This window comes from Charadrius vociferus, unplaced genomic scaffold (genome assembly GCF_000708025.1).
Source record: "Charadrius vociferus isolate BGI_N301 unplaced genomic scaffold, ASM70802v2 scaffold282, whole genome shotgun sequence".
In the NCBI taxonomy this organism is placed as follows: domain Eukaryota; kingdom Metazoa; phylum Chordata; class Aves; order Charadriiformes; family Charadriidae; genus Charadrius; species Charadrius vociferus.
The window spans coordinates 6,713,774-6,736,846 of NW_009647731.1; the positions used below are offsets into that span (position 1 = coordinate 6,713,774).

The following is a 23,073-nucleotide window of genomic DNA, read 5'->3' on the forward strand; positions in this document are numbered from 1 at the left end:
ACGCAGACGTGCATCCGAGGGCGGGAGCAGTGGAAGGCTGGGGTGGGACAGGCAGTGTGGGAGCCTGCGGGACACCCCGGGAAGCCATCTCCTTACCCCCACTGCCCTGACGCGTGAGGTTTGCCACATAACACTTTTGAAGGATTGGCACCTGGAGTGGTGGGAATGGGCCTATTTTGGCAATTTCACTAACAAGCATCAGTTCTTACCGGCTGCTTGGCAAATACATCATTTGCTGCAGAGACACGTCTTCCCTGAGAAAAAGCCCTCTCTATTTTCTTGGGAGAACAGTTGGTTAATAGAGCTGGTTATGAAGAGATGCATTTATTAGTCTTTCACTACATGAAGAAAATCTGCTTTTGCAATGAAAGAGGCAGAGACCCAGCGTGAATCTGGTCAAGTTTGCCTTAGTGAGTGCACTCAGTGCTTTTATTCTGGAGAAAAAATAAATATACATGTTTTAAATAGAAAGCCAAGGCCTCTGCCAGACGTGCTTGGTCTAAATCTGGGCACGCTTGAAAGTGTCGTTGAAGTCCACCTACCATGTGATGGCAGCCTTGCTGATTTCAAAGGAAAAATGAGCAGAAAATTAACTTTGCTGGACACGAACGTAAAAACATCTCTCCAAAAAGCCAGTTCTCAGAAAACATAAGGCATGAAAGAGCCTGTAGTTGAGTATTGTTGAGGACCCACGATGAGGATGGGCAGCAGCATTGGCCATGGCAGGTCCCCTGGGGACAAGTCCCCCTCTGCTGTGCTCCACAGCAGGGATGTCTCAGCCAGAGCCCCGAGCGATGCTGGGGTTGGGGGGACCTGGCTGTGCTTGGTGAACCCCTGGACGAGCCGTGTTTGGCTCTTCACCGGCTTCCTGAGGGCAGTGGGGGCCCTGGTGGGACTCGGCTTTGAGAGGGAGGTGCAGTGAAGAGGAAGGAGGAGGAGAACAGCGGTCCAGGAGGCCGTGGAGGGGAGGCTGGGCAGTCCCTCCCTCTCCTTCAAAGCCTGTTTTCTCCAGTTTTGATAGGAAAGGGGATGAGTATGTAGGGAGACTTTCTTTTCTATCATTCCCTCATTTTCATGTCTTTTTCTTCTGTCTGTTTCCCGTGCTTCTCCCCAGGGTAGGAGTTGCTTTTGCCCCTCAGACCAAATGTTTCTGAACTCGTCACATGAGACAACCAGCAAGCTGATGATCAGCTGCAGGTCAAGAAACCTGGAATTTAGGAAATGGATTGATTCCTCTTTTTTTTTTTTTTTTCTTTCAGATTTGTCGCCATGGGTGCCTCGTCGTTTGAGTCCATCTGCGTTTTGCTGCTTCCCCAAGGTACGTTTAAAGTCACTGTTTTGCATCAGTGGTTTCTGTCTCGGATGCTTCCCCATCTCTGGCTGGAGTTCTTCGTTCCCAGGAACAAGAGCAAAATCAGTGCCTCTCCAGGAGGTTTAGGGATAAACCTCTGAAACGTAGTTTCACACAGAAAGGGAGAAAATAATACCTGGAGAAACAGCTTTTGGGAGAATTCAAAAGCATGTGACTGATTTGTATGTGAGGAGTCTCTTTGATACAGGAAAAACAGATGTTACTATTACGATATTAGAAGTTCATAGATTTCTCCAGTGGAATTATTTGGTGTCTCCAGTGCTTATGACTGTAATCTTTGGAGCCTGAGCCTGGCCTAGCTCTTGCTCTCGTGCTGCATTCCTACATGTGGTGGGCAGAGGGACTGTCCTCCCGTGTGCTGCAGTCAGGTCCTTGCCATTTTTCATGCTCTCTGTGTCCTGGCTAGAGGGAATTTTGGTCCCATAGATACACTGCTGTGCTGTGTCACCAATTTACTTTTTGCAAGTGTAAAAAACAGCATTTTTGCAGCTATAGATTAAAGCCTACAAGTCTTGTTTTTGTTTTTTTTTTTTTTAAAGGCAGTTCATAGTGTTGATGAGTGGTTATCTGTTTGATCCCACAGTTTTGCTGGTGTTGGGTATACAAGAAATTCAGGCTGACCAAGAGATGATTGGCAAGATCTCAGCTGCTGGCCAGTGTAAGTGTTTTTTTTTAAAGCACGTAATCTACTTTCCCAGTACCTTCTTTCTTTGTTTCTCTCCGGTTTGTTTGGATTTGGTTTTTTGTTTTGTTTTGTTTTTTAATTATTATTATTTTTGTTTATTGGACCCCATTTGGTCCCTACAGGCCCCAGCAATGCTCTGGCAAGCCTAGCACTGTGGCTGCTCCTGCCCTAGACTCGTTTGCTTTTCCCCTCGTTGGTATGAGCCCTGATGGGACGCCAACCTGCTCTGCTGCTCCCAAACTGGCCGTTTGCCAGCCGGCTGGTGTTCGCGTCGGTTCCTTCAGAGCCTGTTTCGAGCAATCATGATTTAAGGAGCTGTGTTTAATTACGGACATGACTTGTGATCAGACCTCTCATGTGGCTGATTTGCTCAGGCCGTAAAGCCAGCACCAGCCGCGCTGCTGTGAGTAGGGATGACTGGAATCCGGCTGGCCAGCAGACCGTGTTCACCACCCTTGACGTATGTGCAGTCACTTACTTATAAACTGCATCATGCATTCTCCTGCTAACCCTTATTTTCTCTTGTCTGTCTGTCTGTCAAGTGATAAATTACATTTTTTCTTATGCCAGGCTTGCCCTCCAGCCCCATCCCATAGCGCCGTGCGTTCAGCCTAAACTCTCCATCCTGGTGTGCTGCAATTGGATGTTTCCAACTGATGCACATCACCAAGAGCACTTTGGTGGGCTGCAGACGTCCTGCTGACAGGTCTCTGTCAGACAGCTGCAGTACGGAGCTCCCCGCTCCTCATACCGTTGAACTCCGGAGTAACCTGGAGACCGTTCCTCCATGCGGAGCCCATACTGGGATGGAGGCACAGCGAGTTTCTCTGTGCGTGCTCGGGCAGGCAGCCGGGGTCAGTGATTGCGGGCGAGCACACAGGTTGTTGCATCTCCACGTTGAGGATCGGTGGTGAGGGCAAAGCTGACAAGCCGGGACGGCGCTGGCAAGGGGGCTGTGCTCCGGCTCATCCCCAGTGCAGCGCCCCAGGGCAAGGCTGGGTGCCATATTAGAAAAACCAGTGACCCAGAAGGGAATGCTTAACAACTTTCAGTCCTTTGTAATCTGGTATGAGAAAACCCTAATTATAAATTGAGGTTTTTGCTAGCATGAATGATTTTGAAAAAAAGTAGTGATAATAAAAAGAGGATGATAATAATGGGGGATAGAGAAAGGGCATTGGCCAAAAGGGCTCTTAAAAGGTTGGTGTGCTTGCTCCCTGTATTCAGCTTCTGGATTCACTTTCCCTTGAAGTTGGTTCTGGTAAATGCTGCAGATGTGACTTTAAAATTTCTGTGTAAATGCTTTGAAATGGTCTCTTCAGACTCTGCAGGCTGGCTTTTTTTTCCCCTCCATTTTTTTCAGTGAAATTAGGGGCTTTGACTGCAGCGTAAGCACCTCAGGAACTTGTACTTGGGAGCGGTTGTGTTCATGCAGGCAGGGGTGATACAAGGACACGTCTCTGAAGAGGGGATGAAAGGCAGATTTTTGTGAAAAGTGTTTCTGTCAGTGCCTCGGAGCTGTTCAGAGGGTTTGTGTTTAGAAAAATAAGAGCATGTTTTGAAAAATGTGCTGCAGATGAAACGCATCTGGAGCCGTGGCACTCTGTAGGCTTTACAAATGCCTTCTGGATTCTCGTCCATGCCTCGGGCTGGGAGAGCCTGTGGGTCCCGCCAGGCACGGCCGCCTGTCCCCACCGCTCACCCCTCCACCTCCTCCGGGAGAGCAGCTCTCTCGGTTCATGGTATCACACAGCGTCACCTCCTTAGAGTTGCTGCTGTGCTTTCCCTGAACTGCTGAAGCCAGGCTGGGACCTGGAATCTCAGGTGGAAGTCTTGCAGGCTGTGAGGGCTGACCTGGCACTGCTGCTGGCCAGAGCAGGAGTGCCTGTGGGCTTTGGGTTGGGAACACCGGGCAGCCCCAGCCCGTCCTCTGTGAGTCCGTTTGTCTGGATTTTCTGCTCTTGGCTGTCTGCTTCGAGAGAGTGACACTAATAAAGCGCAGTTTCACAGTGTGTATCTTTTTCTCCTAGTGATGCAGTGCTCTGCTTCGTTAGATGTCCTCTTCCTCTTGGACGGCTCCTACAGCATTGGCAAAGGAAGCTTTGAAAGGTCTAAGCACTTCGCCAGCAAGCTCTGTGACGCCATGGACATCCGTCCAGACAGGGTGAGTGTCAGGAATGTCTCGTTTTAGTTTCAAGCAGCTTGGCGATGTGTGGAAAGGCCAGTGATACCATGCTGAGCAAAACTGCAAAATTCAACCTAGCAACTGCCGTAGGGTCAGAGTATTTATTCAGAAAGATGCAGTGAAGGTTTGTGAAGCAGTGGAGTTAGAGGACACTTCTTGGTTCTTCACAGATTTTAAGTGGTTCCATTTGGTCTTGAGGAAAGACCTAGTCTTTCAGGTTAAAGATTATGATTTGGGGGTTTCTTCCTGATTTTTATTTTGGTTTGGATGCTCATAGGTTAAAATGGTTGGATCTTTTTGTTGTTTTTCCCTGGGAAGTTGCAGAATTAGTCTCTGGGAAGTTAATCACCTTTCTGTACAGAGGTAAATGTTAAGAGTCTGCTCGCTCTGCTCCTCCTAGAAGGTCTCTATTCCAAAATAAGCCGAAAGGGCCAAAGGGAAGGAGTTCATTGCAAGGCACTGGCTGTATACTGAGGATTTGGGGATCTGTGTGCTGCCACAGGTCTCCAGGATATCAGCGCACTCCCCACCTGCGAGTGGTGCAGTGTGCGTAACGCTGGTGCTCACCAGAGAGAAGAGCACAGAACTGGCCAGCTGGGACTTGCCAGCTGGAGTCCAAGCAGCTGGTGTTTGCAGATACCCAGTATGAAACACGCTAAGATAAATGGATTTCAAGCCAGACCCTGCTGTGGTTCCAGCCATGCATCCAGTCCCACATCACACTATCCCTAGCTGGGGGCCTTGGAGCAGGCTGGGATGGTTGCTGTACTTGATTCCCTGCCAGAGCACTCCCAAATAAATGTCAGGTCTTTCGGAAGGTTGTGGCAGGGATGCAAAGTTTCTGTGTAGGAGGAGGAGGAACCTGAGGCAGGACGGAGGGTGGGTCTGGCCCTGCTGTGGGTTTTAGGAGCCCTGGTCTGTGTCTGATTCTCCAGAAAGGTCTGGGAGCAAAGGAACACAGGTGGGTCTTGTGTTTGCTCCTGGTTCCCACAGCAGGGATGCTTAGACTTGAACCCAAAAACCTCCTCCAGACCAACTACCACCATTGCTGCAGGTCCTAAAATCAAAAGCTGCTGTTCGGCCCCTGATGCAGGGTCCTTTGGAAGCTGAAATCACTGTTCCTCTCCATCATTTTCTCATCTAAGAAGTCTTTTGCCCTTGAGATCTCCACTTACAGCCGCACAGCACAGGAGGCTGTCCGCAGCCTGTGCAGTGATGGTAAGGAGATAAAGTGTGTGTGCAGGACTTTGAGAGATGCTCGGTGGTAAATGGGTATTCCCTTTTCGTGGCTTATACTAAATTGACTGAAAGTAGAGACTTGCATCTAGGAACCAACTGCGACGTAGGCTTAGGCAAAAGAATTTGAGCATATAATATTTACAGATTTGGTGGGTTGTTTTTTTGAAATACTTAATCCTTACAAAGACTGGACTGAAAATCAGTAGTCTTTTCACCTTTGAAGTCGTCACATTCCATAAAACTTCTTGTAAGGCTTCAGTGAAATATTCTAGATGTATTGCCCAATACAGACCATTTAGTTTGTTTGCATTTGCAACTGTAGAAAATGGTTTTAGAGGAAGTAGTGGAAAAATAATTGGTTTGTGTTGCCTACTGTGCTCAGTGCCAGAAAGAGCTGCTTTTAGTAATGGAAAGATTGCTTGCGCAGTATATAAACAGCTTGATATAAAAGGTGTTATTTATAAACTTACTGTCCTTGAGGCTACAAGCTGCTCTGAATGGATAAATATAGATCTTGAGCTGCCTGTAACTGCAGCAGAGGGTCCTGTTGTTTGCAGATGAACTTTTTTTGCCTGGTTTATAGTCTGTATAGGTAATGCTGTGGTTTATGCTCTTTTTCTCTTTTTTGAAGTTCATTTAGATTGCCAGTGGCTCAACTTGCAAAACAATGTTTGCCTCGATACAGTGTAGTGCTCCCAAATCTGTAAACTGATCAAAAGAGTAAAACTCTCACAGGCACCTTTCATCATCTTTAACCTTTTCTTTTAGGTCCGTGTGGGACTGATACAGTTTAGCTCAACTCCCCACCTTGAATTCCCACTGGACTCGTATCTAACCAAACAAGCAGTGAAAGAAAGAATCAAGAGGATTGTGTTCAGGTCAGCTTATTTTACAGCTCTTCTCTTTCTCTGGGCTACGAACGATCTCTGGACTGAGAGTTTTTTGAGGTCCAGGCACCTCTGCCTCTGCTGTGCATACACCAACGTGATGCCCCCAGGGAGGGAGGTTGATGAACGCTGTCTATGGTCCATAATCCACAGTCTACGAAAAACATACAGCCTGGGCTGTCTTTGTCAGCAAAAGCTGATAGGGGAGAAAGTTTTCAGTGTCTCAGTAAAACGTGGTAAATAGGGGACAGTTTTCCTGTCAGACCCTCCTGGCAGGTTTTTTGGGCTGTTTGTGCTACGTGGTGGGTTGCATCCTTCCAGGGAAAAGGAATTGTGGCGTTCCCGCATGGCTGAGCAAAGGCAGGACAGTGTGCACCTTCATTTTTTGGTGGTTACCATTTCCTTTGTTCTACGAGGTAGCGACGATTTGCTGGTCCCAAGATATCTGCGCATGTGTGTCTGCTGAATTCGAGAGGATCGGGTTTTTCAGATGGAAACCTTTTTTCTTCCTGAATGTTAAGACTTGGATGTCTTCCCATGACCTCAGGAAATGGAGCCAGAAGCCCAAAGAAGCACTGTCCTTAGAGCCTCTCAAAATCCAAACTTTTCATGTCTGAGAAGTATATTTGGATCTACAAAGTATCTGACAGCCACCCCCAAATACACTTGTTTTGATGACAGATGAGGTACTGGTATGGTCTGTGGGTGTTTGCTTTTTCTTTGGCTGATCTGCATTAGGGGTAAAGGTTAGCTCAACACTTCTCATGGATGTCTGCTGCTCTCAGCATGAGGTACATATTGCAAGCAAATGTGATCACATTTGACTTTTTCAAGCAAGATGAATTGGCTGGGTATTGTTGTATTGCTTCTGAGAAGGTTATCAAATCAAGAAAACCTCTCGTGTAATGTTACAGGAAAAACTTACCAGAAGTCAAGACACGCTCCTCCCCTTTGGCTGTTGCTTGAAAGTCTGTGAGAGCAGAGAAAGTGAAGCAGTGTTTGGTGTCTGGCACTGAAATTCCTTGATGACAACACATGGATGCTGACAGATCAAACAGAAATAATGACCTTGTGCTCGGCTGTTTCATCTAGTTTAAATGAAAAGCTGACATTTCAAAGTAGATAAAATAGTTACGGATGGATTCCAGTTGGCTTCCGGAAAAATGAGGTGTTTGATGTCTCGGTTGAGAGGCTCCTTGATGTGCTTCTGAGGAGCCTTTGGCCAGCGAGGCATTTCCCGACTTCAGCCTTATGCTCCCGGTGCGGAGCTGAGAGCCCTTGAAAGGAGGCAGCACCAGACCAAAGTGAAGCTTTTGTGATTTAGTCGGAGACTGCCGGTCTCTCTCTATGAATCTCATCCAAATAGCTTTTGAGTTCATTGACCAATTTCAACCAAATTTGGTGATGAGCTCCAAAGCTAAATTTCTTACCAGTTTCTTTCATACAAGTCAATGGCTGGTCAGAGGAGAGAAGCCTTCTTAGTGCTGTTCCTGAGGAAAGGCAGCAGGTAAAGTCCACATCTCCTTCCGCTTCAGAAAATCCTTTTTGGAGTAATGCCTTAAACACACATCCGCTGTGTCAAAACCCAATGAACCTCCACATGCAAATCGATAAGAAACCGAATTTAATGAGCTTTGGTGCAGAGACTCTTTATTAATGTGCTTTGGATGGAAATAAAAGCAGCCCTAAAAGGCAATGATAAGAAGTGATTTATAGCACAGCTCCTTGGACAGAATTAGAAGACAGCTGGAAATGTCTCCTCTGATACAGTGGCTTGATTGTCAACAGGACTGGAGTGTGTTCCCAGTGAGCTGGGCTCTCTCTGGTATCAAATGTCCTGACAGGGACGGCAGATTACAGAGCTCTGGCGTTGTGCCAGACGGAGAACTACCAAGAGAAGAAGAAATAGACTCATATGCATGCAGGATTTACCCCTTTGGGATAACCAAATGTTTAGCCCTCCAACAACAAAAAGAGACAATGTGTTGGCGGCAGGGATCAAAGCTGGTGACCGTAGCTGAAGAACTTGCAGTGAAGGTTGCCCTCAGTTTTTACAGGAGAAAAAAAGAGTTTTGCCCAGTGTGTTGTGTTGTGGCAAGCTCTTAGCCTTGTGATGATTGGGTGGGGAATGTAGGTGGTTGATATGAAGCTTGCGTTGGTAGATAGGCAGCCGGGGGTGATTTCACCCTGCTATCTTGGGATCCAGCTGCACAGTCCACTAAACCTCACCCTGCAAGAGAGAGGTGAGACCATCTCCTACCTCCTCTCCAAGGTCTCTGTTAGGTTACCCATGGCTTTTACTTAAATAAAACTTCAGTGCTTGGCTCACAACGTAATCATTCCTGCCTCAGCCTGACAAACATAATAATTTTATATATAATTTTGATGACATTTTGTGGTACACAGAACACTGAGCCCAGTCTTGAGTAGGTGTCTCCAACAGTCATTTAAAGTTAAGTCGTGAAAGCAGAGGAGGACAGTCCCTACCCCACAGAGCTCACTAGCAAGAAATAACAGAGTTAAAATGCATAGCCCATAAAAACAACCACACCTTGTCCTTCCCCTCCCAGACCTCTCTGTAAGTATAGCACTCCCCTTTTTTATCCCCTTCTGCTTTATTTTCAGCACCCACTTCTCCTTCCCAGTTCACATCCAGTATGCCATAACCAAAGAGACCCTAGCGCTGTGCAGACATTGGCTGTAACACCATGAGCCTGCAGTGAGCAGCTCTGCTCTTGGGTGCTCTTTGCTGCCAGAGGGACCTTTCGTTTCCCTCCCCAGGGCTTTGTGCTGATACGCAGCGTACCTCACAAACAGACAGCTCCGGTGCCTACAGGCTCAGCGGGGCAGTCAGGCTTTTGGGTTAAGGAGTCATCCAGCAGACAGCAAATCTCCTTCTTTAATAATCTCACAAGACATGAGCCTCAGGATTTCTAAAGCATCTTTGACCGAAGTTCTTCTCTGTCAAGCTGTAGCTTATTTTCTGCTAAAATTGCATTCAAGGTTGCTTTTCCTTGGGAGTTATTGCTGCAGGGCTTGGTGTCTGCCATTCCCTTATGCTTAACAGCAGCCGGTTTTACCTGCTGATTTATGTCACCACTGGAATGTCCCCCCTTTGGCATCCGAGTCCTATTGTGGGTTTAGTACTTTGCTACTGGGAGGATTGCTGAGTATTGGACTAATTGCTTTATACCTCAGAAATGTTTCCTTCTCCAGGGCAGAATTCAAGGGCTGACAAAATATCGAGGTAGCTGGCTCCCACCTCCAAAACGAGGAGTGATACGGCTCATGTGAACATCAGTGGCTGGTGCAACTTCCCTATCATACCAGTACTGCTGGCAAGCAACCTAGCAGATGAGGGTATTGCTTTTAATTGAATTTAGCATAGGTTTAGACAACTGGAGCATCAGGTGACTCTTCTTAATGGTTTTTTTTTTTTCCTAGTGTAAAAGGTACTGGTGAAGCCCTGAAGAAAGCATGCCTTGTGTTCAGTCCTTCTGGGTTTCCAGGGACAGACTAAGAAGCTTTCAGCATTCGTATTTTCAGGAGCTTTATTACAGGATGGACAAATGACTTTCTGTAGAAAATCAAATTAACCTGCAGATGAGCTGGGGACAAAAAGGATTCTCTGCATGCTGCTAGACTGCAGACTCCCAGTTACAAGCTGTGACATGTAGCTCCCTGCCTAGCTCTTGGTCTAAGAACAGCAGAAAGTCCCGTGGAGGGAAAGGGGTGATACGTGACAAGACTTTATAGCGCATTTGTGCGTCAGGAGAAAGGAAACCACTTTGAGATGCTGGTCTTTGTTCATTTTGCCTACTTGTGCCGTGTTTCTGATTGGAATACAAGAGGTTGTTGTAAAATGGCTTTTCCACACAGCTCTTAAAGAACTGACTGCGATTTTCAGATGGAATAGCAGAAGCAGTTGAGACATTTGTCAAAGCTGGAAGTAAAACTCTAATATCTGAGAGCTCTGGTTCTTGCTCCAATTGCAGAAACACTCTGCTGTGTGTTAACAGCCTTCTGGAGACAACTCTAGGTTGGAGAGGAGGGAGGTAAGGGTGAGTAGATGGGACCTACGGACAGAAGGATGACAAGAATGACAATATTAGATATCTCTCTGGATGTCTTCTGTGGAAACAGGCAGAAATATGCGAAGTTCTTCACTACCAAAGGGTGGAAATTTTAAAATCAAATGGTAAATTAAATAGTAGAAGAGCTTTGATTTCTGCTTTTCTGATTTTATTTCCCTTCTTTCTAGAGGTGGGAGCACAGAGACAGGTCGGGCTCTGAAGTATGTTCTCCGCAAGGGATTCCCTGGTGGCAGAAACTCAAGTGTCACTGAAGTCCTGATCATAATTTCGGATGGCAAGTCCCAGGGCAGCACCACGATGCCTGCAATGCAGGTGAAGGAGAGGCACATCACAGTTTTTGCAGTGGGAATCAAGTTTCCAAGGTAGGAAACTTTCCACGGAGTTGGAAATGGAGGCCCAGCTAGCCAAATGGCAAGTCCTAGTGAATAAGGGGTGCTCTTGTGCTACATATGAGTTTTGGAAAGAGAAAAGAGGAATTGGTGGGGTAACGCAGGCATGGAAGAAACATGGGCTGGTGTAGAAGGAGGACCAAAGTTGGTGAAGGAAGCTCTTCCACTGAGTAGAGCCTGAGACTAAATGCACTAGGGTCTTGAAAACTAGTTGAAGGGCATCGTGGTTCTGCATCATATTTGCTGCACGGGGCTTGTTATGATACTCAATTCTTTGGGGATGACTAAGGGTCTCGTTACGCGAATGGTTGAACCCCACCTCACTTGGCAGGTGGGAGGAGCTGCACATGCTGGCTAGCGAGCCCACCGAGCAGCACGTGCTCTTTGCTGGAGACGCCGACGATGCTGCCAACGGCCTGTACAGCACCCTCACCGGCTCTATCTGCAGTGCCACCGCGCCAGGTAACCCCTGTCCTGGCTCCTCCTTCAAGCCCATGCTTTGAGCTTGGACCATGTCACTGCGCGAGAGAGATGAGGCAGTGCCAGAAAGCGTACAGGGGAGCTAGCAGGTGTTGCACTTTGAGGTAACCTGCTTCTGGTGCCCAAACTGGATGGCATGGTTGCCATCTGCATCTCCAAATACCTGCGAGCTGCAGTATTCTAAAGCTTTCTGTGTCTTGGTTCACTGCTGAAAATGGGTATGTTGGTCCTTGCTCGTGTCGTGGGGGGTAGGGGGATAAAAACAACTGTGTTAAAGACTTGGCTGTGTGTTAAGGGGAGGACACCAGGGGCTCACAAGAGATAGAAAAGATAGAACTGGAGTGGTCCAGAGATAGAGGCAAATCAAATACGTGAATGATGAAGGCACCAGAGGGGCTGAAAAGTTGTCACTGAACCCTGAACTCAGCAGTATGAATTTTATAGCAAAGCAAAGGAGGCTGAATAGTGAGCACCCCAGAAAGTGGGGTAGGCTGGTGAGCTTGTTGACAAAAAATTTCTCTTCTGGGGTCACATGGAAGGTCTTTAAAGCACTGCCTGGTACGCTGTTGGCAGGTAGATCAAGAAGACTATCCCATTTCAAAGGGGTGCTCCACTCCCAGACAGAATTTGTATTTTCAGGGAATGAGTCCTAGTTTGGATTTGTTCTTTGCTCCAGGCTGCAAAGTCGAATCACACCCTTGTGAACGCAGGACCCTGGAGACTGTGAAGGAGCTGGCTGGAAACTACGTGTGTTGGAAAGGCTCAAAGCAGCCACAGGCCGTGCGGGCTTCGCTGTGCCCGTTCTACAGGTGAGTTGGACATGTACATCTCTAAAAGTGAATGGGGCTGAGAGAAGATGAGAGATACAGTAACAAGGCTTTTATCTGACCATGACTCTTTACTGGGATGAAGATACCTCAGAAGAATGATGCAAACATGGTCTGTAGACCTAGGAAGAGGTTCTCCCTGCTCCAACCATTAGTTGGAGAAGCAAAGGGTAAGAGGAGGAACTGAGACAGAGAAGTAGAAAATTATTAGCCCAAGAGCACCATGAATATTATAAATGGAATTAGAATTAGTTTCCTACCTACCTGTTGAACCGAGATGCTTTGAAGTTTACACCTCTGTACTGACTATGTGTTGCAGAGGGTTTCCAGGTCTGGCTCCCTGTGTTGGCGCTAGTTCTGTTTTCGTCCACACGGGCTTTCTTCCCTTCAGAGAAGCCCCTTTTCCTTTGTGTGGCTGTCCTGGGTGGCTTGGGAGGGACTGTCCTATGAAGAGGCTCCAGTCACTGGCAGAAAATACCCCTCAGTCATAGCGCGGCAGTGCCAAAACTGGCGTGCACACATTGATGGCAGTGAGCTGCATGAGGGAAATGTCCTCTTGCTCAGGGACAGGGGGCTGGAGCTGAAAACCCATAAAGCATGTCAGGTCCTTCAAATAGTATTGTCCCTGCTGTTGGTACAGTGGGAGAAATGCTTTAAAAATGAGCTTTGAAGGGAAAGGCAGCTTCATGCTCTTTGCTGATAAAAATAGTGGAGTGAAAGTGGTGTTGTACGGAAATTGGTGGAGGGAATTGTGTTTCCTTTGAAGAGATGCTTCGTGTGTTTGTTTTAATACCAGGCAGTCAGACTGATGTTTGAAAATCACCCCAGATCTGGGCTGTGCATTGATAGCCTGTGGGATAGATATGCCGGGGGATGACTGGATAATTTCAGATGTATCCTAATGTCTGTGAGCGTCTCCAGATGCTTGTACCTCGGGGCCAATGTGGGAAAGTAGAGCAGCTCGTGGCTTGCTTACTGTATCCCAAAAGTCATGGGTTTGGCCACAGTTGCCCCAAGTTTGAGCAGCCCTAATACAGAGCACTAGAAAATCAGTGACACGGTGAAGCTGCAGGTATTGGAGAAATAGAAACCTCATTAACAGGGATGAAAAAAAGCAGAAATCATCTCACTGTTCGGAACCAGCATTACCTGCCTCCTTACACGTGGCAAATACACACTTCTGCTCTAGGGTTTGTTTGTTTTTTTTCATGTCACCTTGGGGCAGGGAAATGATGGAGGAAGTTGAAAAATCCCACTGGGAGGCACAGCTGAGGACTGAGGATTTCTTCCCAATCTAAACCTTGCTTGTCCACTGTTTGTGGACAACCTGTTGCTGGAGAAGTTAGATGCTAGAATTAATATTGAATAAGAAATTCTCACTGCTGTAAAACTTTCTTTTCATTCCAGTTTATAGCAAAAAGTTTTAACATATCTTCAGTAGCAACTAAAAAAAAATAATCCTTTGAGGCCTTAAAAATACGTCCATAATCTTTAAATATTAAAGAAGAGTGGAAAACCAAAAGAGTAGATTTGATGAAATGATGTTTTTTCTTTTGCCACCCCACTCAGAACGGACATTTTCTCGTGAAATACTTGTTTTGAAAAATTGCATTTTCAAAGGAAAATTTGTTCCATTGAAAACACAGTCAGGTCAACCTTGAAGATACCTCGTTAATCTTTAAATTCATGATAGGTTTTATTCTTCCTGTTTCAGATGGAAGAGGGTCTTGATAAAACACCCTTCCAGATGCTTCCGAACTGTATGTCCAGGTAGGATTTAGCCTTTTTTAAATTTTATTCTCAAAGCAGGAAAGAATAAAAAGATGTGGTTTTACTCTCACTTGTGAAAATTTTATTCTGAGTGAGAGGTTGTGATCCTTAGCAAGAACTTGATATTACGTCCTGTTTTTTTGTCTCATGGGTATCTATGACCAGAGATCTTTGGGATTAAAATATCTCCCTGTCATCTCTCCTTCCACTTGAGGAGCCAGTTAGTCCTCATCTGCTCGTGTTCCTGGGGCAGAGGCTTGCACTGCTTCCCAGCGCCTGCGGGGACTCGCTACTCTCCAGCTAGGGGAGTAAGCAGTGAGGTGCCTCCACTCGTTCACTTGGTGCCACGAACATCAGAGGTTTAGCAGGAAACCTTACACTTGTTCATTGCCAGACTGGTTTTGTGACTGTGGAAATAGCTATGGTCCTTGAGTTCTGCCCTTAACCCCATCTGGCTCCCTGCTGACTCTTGTCTTTCCCTTCTCTGGTCCTGTTTAGAGCCTTGTGACTCCCGGCCATGCCAGAATGGGGGCACGTGTGTCCCAGAGGGACTGGACAAATACCACTGCCTCTGCCCGGTGGGGTATGGAGGAGACATCCACTGCGGTAGGTGTGAACCTGCACTCTCCCTCCTGCCTTCTCGGCTGTGTCCTGCCTTGTGTCCTCTTCCCTGTGTCCTGCCCAGGGACAACTGGGATTGGGCTGCAGCCTTCATGCTTTTCTCCAGGAGGCAGGATGAGTTTCCTCTCTTGCTGGTTATGACTGTGTCAGGCTCAGTGACTGGGTCTTGTGGCTCAGGAACCTTGTGGATATGGAAAGTACCAATACTGACAGTCTCACCCTGCCATGGCTGCCCTTGTTTCTAAATGCAGGTGCCATGTGAGCAGGAGAGCAGAGAAACTGGGAGAGACACATAGGTATGTCTGTTGGTCCCCTCCCTGCACACATGGCCCAGGACGGACTCCTGATTTTGGGGGCTTAATGTAAGAAACCAAAGAGGGTCCTGATCTTCAGAAAATGCTTTGTACTTACTTCCTGCAGAACCAAGACTCCCACTTTAAAGTGTCTTAGGGTGTTACAGATGAGGGTCTGGTGCTCGGGCTCTCTCCTTCCTCCACGTTATACTGAAAGTTGGAGTGTTTTCCCCACAGTACTGAGAGAGTGGAGTTGTCATTTCCAATTTGAAGTTTGCCATCCAAAAGTTAAGGAATCCCCCCAGACTCCCATAGATATTTCCTGTTGCTAAAAGGCTTATGTGCCATCCAACCAAAATAAAGCACAGTTGTCTTCCAACTCATGACGTGTCTGGCAAACCATTTAGGTTACTGGATGCAATGTCCCTTCTCTGCACCACAGAGATTCCAGCAGACCCCAGCTGAGGTGCCTGGCATATGACAAATTGCTGTCTTCCTTTTCAGCACCAAAGTTGAGTCTCGAGTGCGGTGTGGATCTTCTTTTCCTGATGGACAGCTCGGCGGGGGTCACACTGGAAGGGTTTCTGCGCTACAAAGCGTTCCTCAAGAGGTTCCTTCAAGCAGTGATGGGCCGGGACTCACCAATGAACGTGGGGGTGGCCCAGTACGATAATGATGTTAGGATACCCATCAAAGTAGGCCAACACAAGGACGCATTCAGTTTCATGAAGAGCATTGACGCTTTGAATTTCAGTGGCGGAGGAACCCTGACAGGCAGAGCCCTGTGGTACGTTGCACAGCACGGTTTTCGGAGCACCCCAGTCTTTGCAGACGTGCAGGATGATCTCCCCCGCGTGGTTGTCTTACTCACTGACTCCAAGTCCCAGGATCCAGTGGCAGAAGCCGCTAAGTATGCGAAGGACCGAGGTCTCTTCTTGATCGGTGTAGGCAGCAGCTTTGTGAGAGCAGAGCTGGCCGAGGTGACTGGCAATCCAAAGCAGACAATTGTCTACTCAGACCCCCAGGACCTGTTCAACAGGATCCCAGAGCTGCAGAGAAGAATCTGCAGTGTGGACAATCCTGAAGGTAAGACTGTGGTATGGGCATTGCAGGACGAGTTTGTCTAACCGTGAGGAGTTCTTCTGAACTCCACTCGGGAGGAGGGAAGGACAGAAGGATGAATGTTTTTGTTTTGCTTGTGTCAGTCACAGATCCAGGGACTAAACTTCCATCACTGCTTTTTATGATGGATCTCTATCTGTTGATGTAAAAGGATCATAGATCTCCCCTCACAGTCAGTGACCAGCAGTGATTAATTTTGCCCACTATTTTCCCCCTACTTTTTTTAAAGAAAAAACAGGAGTACTCAGAAAGGAGTACATATATATTCTGAAAAATGACGTGTTTGTACTCTTTTGTCCAGGCTGCCAGGCACAGTCTCTTGATTTGGCATTTGCAGTGGATGCTTCAGATGGAGTTGGCCTGGAGAATTTTCTACAGCTGAGGGACTTTGTCAGGAGCAGCCGTTTGCACTTCAGCATCAACCGGGATGTCACCCAAATTGCCCTCGTGGTCTATGGCAGCAGACCTTACACTGTGTTTGCTTTGGACACCCACACAAGCAATTCAGCTCTCCTCCAAGCCATCGACCAGGTGCCTTTCCTCGGGGACTCAGCCTCTGCTGACAGAGCCTTGCTGCATATTTACGGTGATGTGATGACAGTGCAGAAAGGAGCACGACCTGGTGTCAACAAGGTGGTGGTGGTGCTCACAAATGGAGGCGGCATGGAGGATGCAGCTGCCCCAGCTCAGCAGCTGAGGGACAACGGCATCTTGGTGTTTGTGGTTGTCATTGGGGATGCACAGAGGGACACACTGCTGAGGGTTGCTGGGTCTCCCAACTACCTGGTCCACATCTCCTCCTACGAAGACCTGCAGTTTTACCAAGACCTTATCATCGAAAGAATCTGTGAAGGTGAGACAACATCCCATCCTCGCTTTTATGCTGATGCCACCAGCTGCTGTTACCATAGGTTTTCTGATGCTTTACCAAGTAAGCTCAACATTATCTTTTGCATTTTATAGGTGGGGTAGCTATGGCATAGATATCTGATGACCGTCCAAAGCAATCCTGTAGGAATAGCAACCAACTTTTCTAAGATTCAGTCCAGTCGGTGAGATTGGGCTTAGTGTGATTGGCTCTTTCTCACCCTTCCAGGTCTCAGTTCTACCTTCCCTGAAAGAAAAAGAAGTTTGCTCTTTTTCTGCTGTTGCTTTAAACGTGTAGAATTTGCTGTGCATTACCGTACCCCCTGCGGTGTTGCTGGGGGGGCTTAATGGGACACATTTCTGCAGCCAACTCTGTTGGGTCCCTGAGTAAGGTTTTGCTGTCTTGTTCAACAGGTTTGTGCCCAGGTGTTTGCGAAGTGGTGGGTCTGAAACCTTATCACTCCTGTTCCTCCTTAGTGTCCTGCTACTGAAGTTACCATGTAGGATGTCAAGATTTTATTTGTGTTGCACAGGATTTAATCCGAAGATCAGAATCTGCCCATTTTGAAGCCTGCAGACTGTTAAACTGAGGCCTTCAGACAACTTGGGATTAACTTTGTTTGCAGGACCAAATCCTTATCTCCAAAGCGTGAGGAAAGAATTTTCAAATATTCATGTAAAAGCTCATGTTTTGGGGGGGGAAGTGTACGTTCTTCAAAACTTCAAGTCCCGAGGCCCAGTCCCCATCTGGGAAAAAATTGACTCTGGTGCCGACTTTGAAACACTGGTGTGCTGAGTGTGAGTGCCTCTGTTTGATTGAAATCAGCTTTTCAGAAAAGATAGCAGCTCTGGTTTGCAGATATTAGTGATGCCGAAAGTGCTTCTAGTTAAAATGCCATGCCTTGTTTCTCATCCAAAATAGTTTGAGTTTAACATCTAGCTATTTGCTTTTGTTGTGTTTTAACCCGTTTGTAAGATCAAATGAGGAAGCATGTTGAGCTTCAGCACAGTCAAAAGTCCTTTTCATCTCTCGGCATGCCCATGGCTCCTTTGGGCTTAGAAAAAACTACAGCGCTGTCTCTTTGGGGTGAGGAGCCGGTCTCCTGGCAGGTCCTGCAGATGGTTTTTACGTGAAGCTTTTTAACGTGCTCCTATTGCAGTGGTATTTTCAGCTGGGTTATTATAAAAACAATCTACTGTACCATGAAATTAACTACTATGCTATGGATGAAGGGGAAGAGACGGCAAGGTTCAATGAGTCAGGGTAATAATATATCATTTCCTGAGACTGAATTGCTGCTTTCATTTCATGTGCAGGTAATCACTGTTTGTACTAGGTAGGCTGGGACCAAGGGCGATGTAAAGATAAGCCCGTCATTCAGTCTTCTACTCCAAGTCCAAGACTCAATAACAGAATCATTGTCTCTGAAAGAAAGGACTTAAAAAAATTTATGACTCATGATAAAAGTATGTGAAAAACAGACCCTACCTCTGGACACCTGAAATATCATATTTATTCCAAGGTTCAGTTGAAGGGAAACCAGAAAAAAACGATCCAGGCTCTAGGAGAAAAGATTAAACATGTATGAATCTGATTAATGGAAATACAGACTCCTGAGATTACCAAAGGGTGTAATTCCTGAAGTACAAGAAGCTTATTGAAGATGTTACTGTGTTAACAGTAGGCTTGAGTTCAGAGAAATGTTGTCTGGGCAGAATAGCGTGGTTCCCCCGAACAGGGACCGTGAGGTTATGCTGTGGGGCAGCTGTAGAGGGAAGTGGTGGACAAGTGGCGTGTGGAGCAGAGCACCATGGAAGAGTTCTCTGGGGAGCGGCCAGCACCTGGAAGATGAGTAGTGGGTCCAAGAAGTCCCTCCAGGTTTCATTGCCAACAGGTCTACCACCCTACAATGAAAGTGAAAGCGCTTGTTCCTGGGGATGCACCATCAGGCAGGACCCCATCTGGGATGTCTCATGACAACAAAAATGTTGTTGAACCCAACTTAGCTTCATACAAAATCATCAGGAACTAAATATTGAGATGTCTCAGACTTAGAATTTGACTCAAAAAAGTGAATTTCAAAGATAATTTTCCCTATCTTTGGTGTAGGTTGAGGGTTAATGTGAGAATGAGTCCAACGTGCGGGAAGCTGTAGTAACCATCCTGATGGATAGCAGTAGAATTTATATTCTGTCCTTTTCTGCCTTTTCCTACTCTGTCTGGGTGCTTTTTCTACCGGGGAGCAAAAGGCAAGGCTAGCAGGTCCAGAGTCTACATCACGTAGTTGTTCAGTGGAGGATTTGACACCCTTACCCACGCTGCGGTGGAACTGCCAGCAGACTGGAAGCAAATTCCTCTGGGATGCTGCTACTTAACCTAATGCATTCACAGCAAGGCAGCATGAAACACTGCCAGCCCTGCTGACAGCTGGGCTCTGCTGTGTTAAGAGGGTTGGCAAAGCTGTCACATACTTCACGAGAACAGGGCTAATAACAACTTGGGCTATGGTTGCAGGCTTTTCTCTCAAACCACCTAGAAGAGAAGCCCAGAAATTTTTCCTGTGTTGTTTTCCATTCGTGCTATCCCTGCTTTCCAGCAGACTTCTTGTCCTTCCTCCTCCCTGTTGGAAACTCGGGTCCTCTCCAGGGCAAAGAAGGGGTTGGAATAGGGTACGTGTCTTGCTCTGCACTGGCAGTGTCTGGATCTGGGGGTTTAGAGGTGCTTGTGTGTTCAGTGCACAGCTCTAAAGATGCTCCATTTTGCTTTTTTTTGATATTCAGCCTAACGTGGTGTCACTCTTTTAAGCTTTTTTTTAGGAATATTCATCTCCAGGTCTAGCTTTGCTAGATGTTCTCCAGGTTAAACACAGAGGAGTTTGCTCTCTGTGTCCAGACAGGGTTGTGGGTTTGCACCCTCTGCCATGTTAATGTGGTTTGCCCATCCCATTAACCTTAGATGACATTTTCTGATGTCTGGAATATATAGTTGCTGTTATTTTTGCAGCATTCCTGATGGAAGTGTGTCCTAGCTATTAATACTCTGTAGGTGTGCCTAAGCCTTCTGTTCTGCCTGTGTTTGTTGCAGAAGCAAAAAGCCCCGTGAACCTGTGCAAACCCAACCCGTGCATGAACCAGGGCGTATGCATCCTCGGGCCTGGGAGCTACCGGTGTGAATGCCACGGCTGGGAAGGACCCCACTGTGAGAGCAGTAAGGATCAGCAGATGGCCACCGGAGCAGATGTCATCCGTTCTGCACAGGCCCTCTGAACGGTTCCCACATCTCCACCTCTCCCTCGAGCAGACCTGTGGCTGTAACTCTTGGGACAGCTATTTGGTGGCTGGGTCTTGGTGCTGATGTGGCCTCTGTCACATGGAAAGTGGAGAGGTTTGGGCTGCTGAGGGGAACAAGGGCTCCTCTCAAGAAGCTGTGCCCTGTTTTATACATTCACTAAGTGAGTTCACTGTGAAGGGACCCCAAGAAGGTCTAATAATTTTGGTAATCTTCTTCCGCGCTGTTCTGTTCCTTTTTTCCTTCTGCCCCTATAGAAGAAATGACCCCTCCTCAACTCCCAGCGTAGAAAGCTCCGGCTCCCTTTTAATGGGACGGAGCTCTGTTGGAGTGTGACCCTCTACTACTTTCAGTGTTTTCCATGGTGCAAAAGCCTCCCCATTGCCTTCCTCCTCTTCAGCAGGGGAGCAATGGCCAGGAGGTGGTGAGCCTCCAGCTCCCTAGAGGTGGTCCTGTGCCCACAGTGAGAAGTTATCAATTAAGTGGTTTTTTTCCCCCCAGTGTTGTGCTCTTTGCCTGAGCCCAGGAGTCCTGACTTCCACCCCGTGGCCTCTAACACCTGTCAGCTAAGGCCAAGAGGATGCTTGTTGCGTTGTAATGGACTGAGCGTGAGTTTATCGCTTGATCCTGAAGCCCTTATCCCACATTTGTGCTTCTCTTCTGCAACAGGAGTTCTCCGGGGCGATTCTCCAAGATCTGCAGTCCTTCCTCCACACTCCCATGCGCAGTGGAGTTCAAGGGGTGCGCAGCACTTCTCCAGAGCCCCCCGGCACACCAAAAGGCACGTGGATCAGAGACACTGACACAGATGTGCTGAGTGCTCCAGCTGTCTGACCGGGAACACTTGCTGCCTCTCACAGGCACGATCCAGCAAGCCACCCATGTCCTTGGCAGTGACTGAGTTGCTCCAGCACAGAGACTCTGCTGAGGCCATTCCCAGTTCCTGCATTGCACAAATTGGGCTTCCCAGTGCTCTCTTTCTTTTTTAATTGAAGTAAATATTTGTGTTTAAGTATTTATTATTGGAATTTTGCATTTCCTCATCCACGTTCTAGTGCAGCGTGGGTTTTTTTTTTTTGTTTCTGTTTTTTTAACATTCTTCTTGAGAGATCTTTGAGGTAGTCTGAAAATATGTAGAAATCTGAGCAATTCTGGAGCTTCTGCTGAAGGGGGATGACGTAGATGATGCACTGGCAGCCAGGTGCTGGAGTGAATGGCTTGTTACATGCAGGAAGACAAATAAGAGGAAGAGGAAGGAGAACTCATTATGAGCCTCAATCTGTTTTGTAAGTTGTCCATGCCACTTTCTTCTCTGAAATTTATTTGGAGTGATCTAATATGGCTTAGCTTCATGGCATTTTGTAGCTGCATACTTTTTATAAAGAGAGGTTTGGAAAGGATTGGTTTTGCAAGAGCATTCAATGGTTTATGCAACTTCTCTCATTCTTTTAAGCTGATCTTGTCTCAAGCACAGCAGCAGTCTCTGCAGCACAAGCTGGTGGACTGTGATGGTACACATGTGTCTCCACAGATAGTTTGGCCACATGCCTGCATCCTTCAGAGCATCAGTCTCACTGGATCACTAGATCAATTTGCCCATGAAGCTGTAAAATGTACGTAATTGCTCCCCCAGGGCCTGTGGTTCACAATGTTGAGTTGTTCTCTGCTGCCTTTCCCATGGCGTCCATCACCTCGGGAGAGCAGGAGCAGCTCTGGACAGGGCCGAGGCAGAGACATTAACTGTGACTGCCAGCACTCGTGAAAATAGCGTCTGTTGTTCCCAGAAGAAAAATCCCTTCACCCAGATGTCCTGGCCCCATGTTTGAATAGTAACATTAGATGTACAAAGAGAGACACAAATTACTCCGCAGGTTCGTTGTCAAAAGAAGAATGGTCTAAAGCACTCTTGGGGATGAAAGCTGGCACTGAGTCAGGAGCAGCACTATTGTACCCTGTGGGAGAAACCAGGCTAGGAGAAAGGAGAATTTCCTCTTTCTTTTCACTGCCACTTCAGTAGATTGTCTGTGTCCTTCCGTGCCTAGGGCGCAGCAAAATAGAGGCTTAGTTGAATGGCCGACATCTGAGATAGAAAGAGAAACTAATCTATTAATGTTGCTTATGGATGGCTGTAGCTGAGCATTGCTTCTGCTGTAAAACTGTCAGTCGTCTCTTGTAGGGAGAATGGGCTAGATCAGACTCACAGCTGACACCCAAAGACGTGGTTTGTATTTTATGGTGCAGAAGCACCTGCGGAGCCGGCTAGATTCCAGCCAGACTGCTCTGGAAACTCTCCCAGGCCTCCCTGCGCATCCTCTGTTATGAGGAGGGTCAGAGGGACCATGACTTCTCACCCTCGGTTATGTCGTTGGGTTTGCATCTTCCTGGTGATTTCTCTGCTATAGTTTGTCTAGCATCATCGTTAGTTCGCTCCTCACAGGCACTTGTCCTCTGCAGGGTCAGTCTTGCCTCTCAAACGAAGCATATTTACCTTGTTGGGCACACAGCTGTGGAGCTGGGCCGTGCTTTCCGAGCCTCACACAGGTGCCGAAAGCCCTTGCCTTGTATCCGCGTTGCCTGCAGGATGGTAACTACCGTGCTGCTGGGCGCTTTGCCTTGTGGCAAATGTGGTTTGGATGTAATCTTTGTTTGGAAGTTCTTTTTATTCTAATACATAGCTAGTAAGTACGTTTTTAGAGTGCACGTGCTTTACTGGGAGAAAGGATGCTTGCCTGGATCCCGAGTTGGGGGAAGCCCTGCGTTTGGACCATCCTGCTGGTTTTAAGCACAGATAGACAAGCCTCTCTGTGTTTTGGGAATCACAGACAGTGAAATCTCATGCTGGAGACAACATTTTAATGTTGGATGGAATACATATAGCCCTGTGCATGTGTTTTTCAAGGAGAGATGGTATGAAAGATTTGAAACTGGTGGAGGAGTTTCAGGAAAGCTGGTT

General features: G+C 47.1%; 1 protein-coding gene across 1 annotated transcript; it reads left to right on the plus strand.

The window, feature by feature from the left end:
* The first annotated feature begins 1,269 nt into the window (after positions 1-1,269).
* Positions 1,270-20,923, plus strand: VWA2 (von Willebrand factor A domain containing 2). The gene is made up of 13 exons (XM_009881636.1): positions 1,270-1,318; positions 1,956-2,030; positions 4,088-4,221; positions 6,250-6,359; positions 10,630-10,824; positions 11,183-11,313; positions 12,008-12,140; positions 13,873-13,928; positions 14,427-14,534; positions 15,347-15,928; positions 16,266-16,817; positions 19,917-20,039; positions 20,790-20,923. The coding sequence occupies exons 1-13, from the start codon at positions 1,270-1,272 to the stop codon at positions 20,921-20,923; spliced, it is 2,382 nt and encodes a 793-aa protein (XP_009879938.1).
* Positions 20,924-23,073: the final 2,150 nt, after the last annotated feature.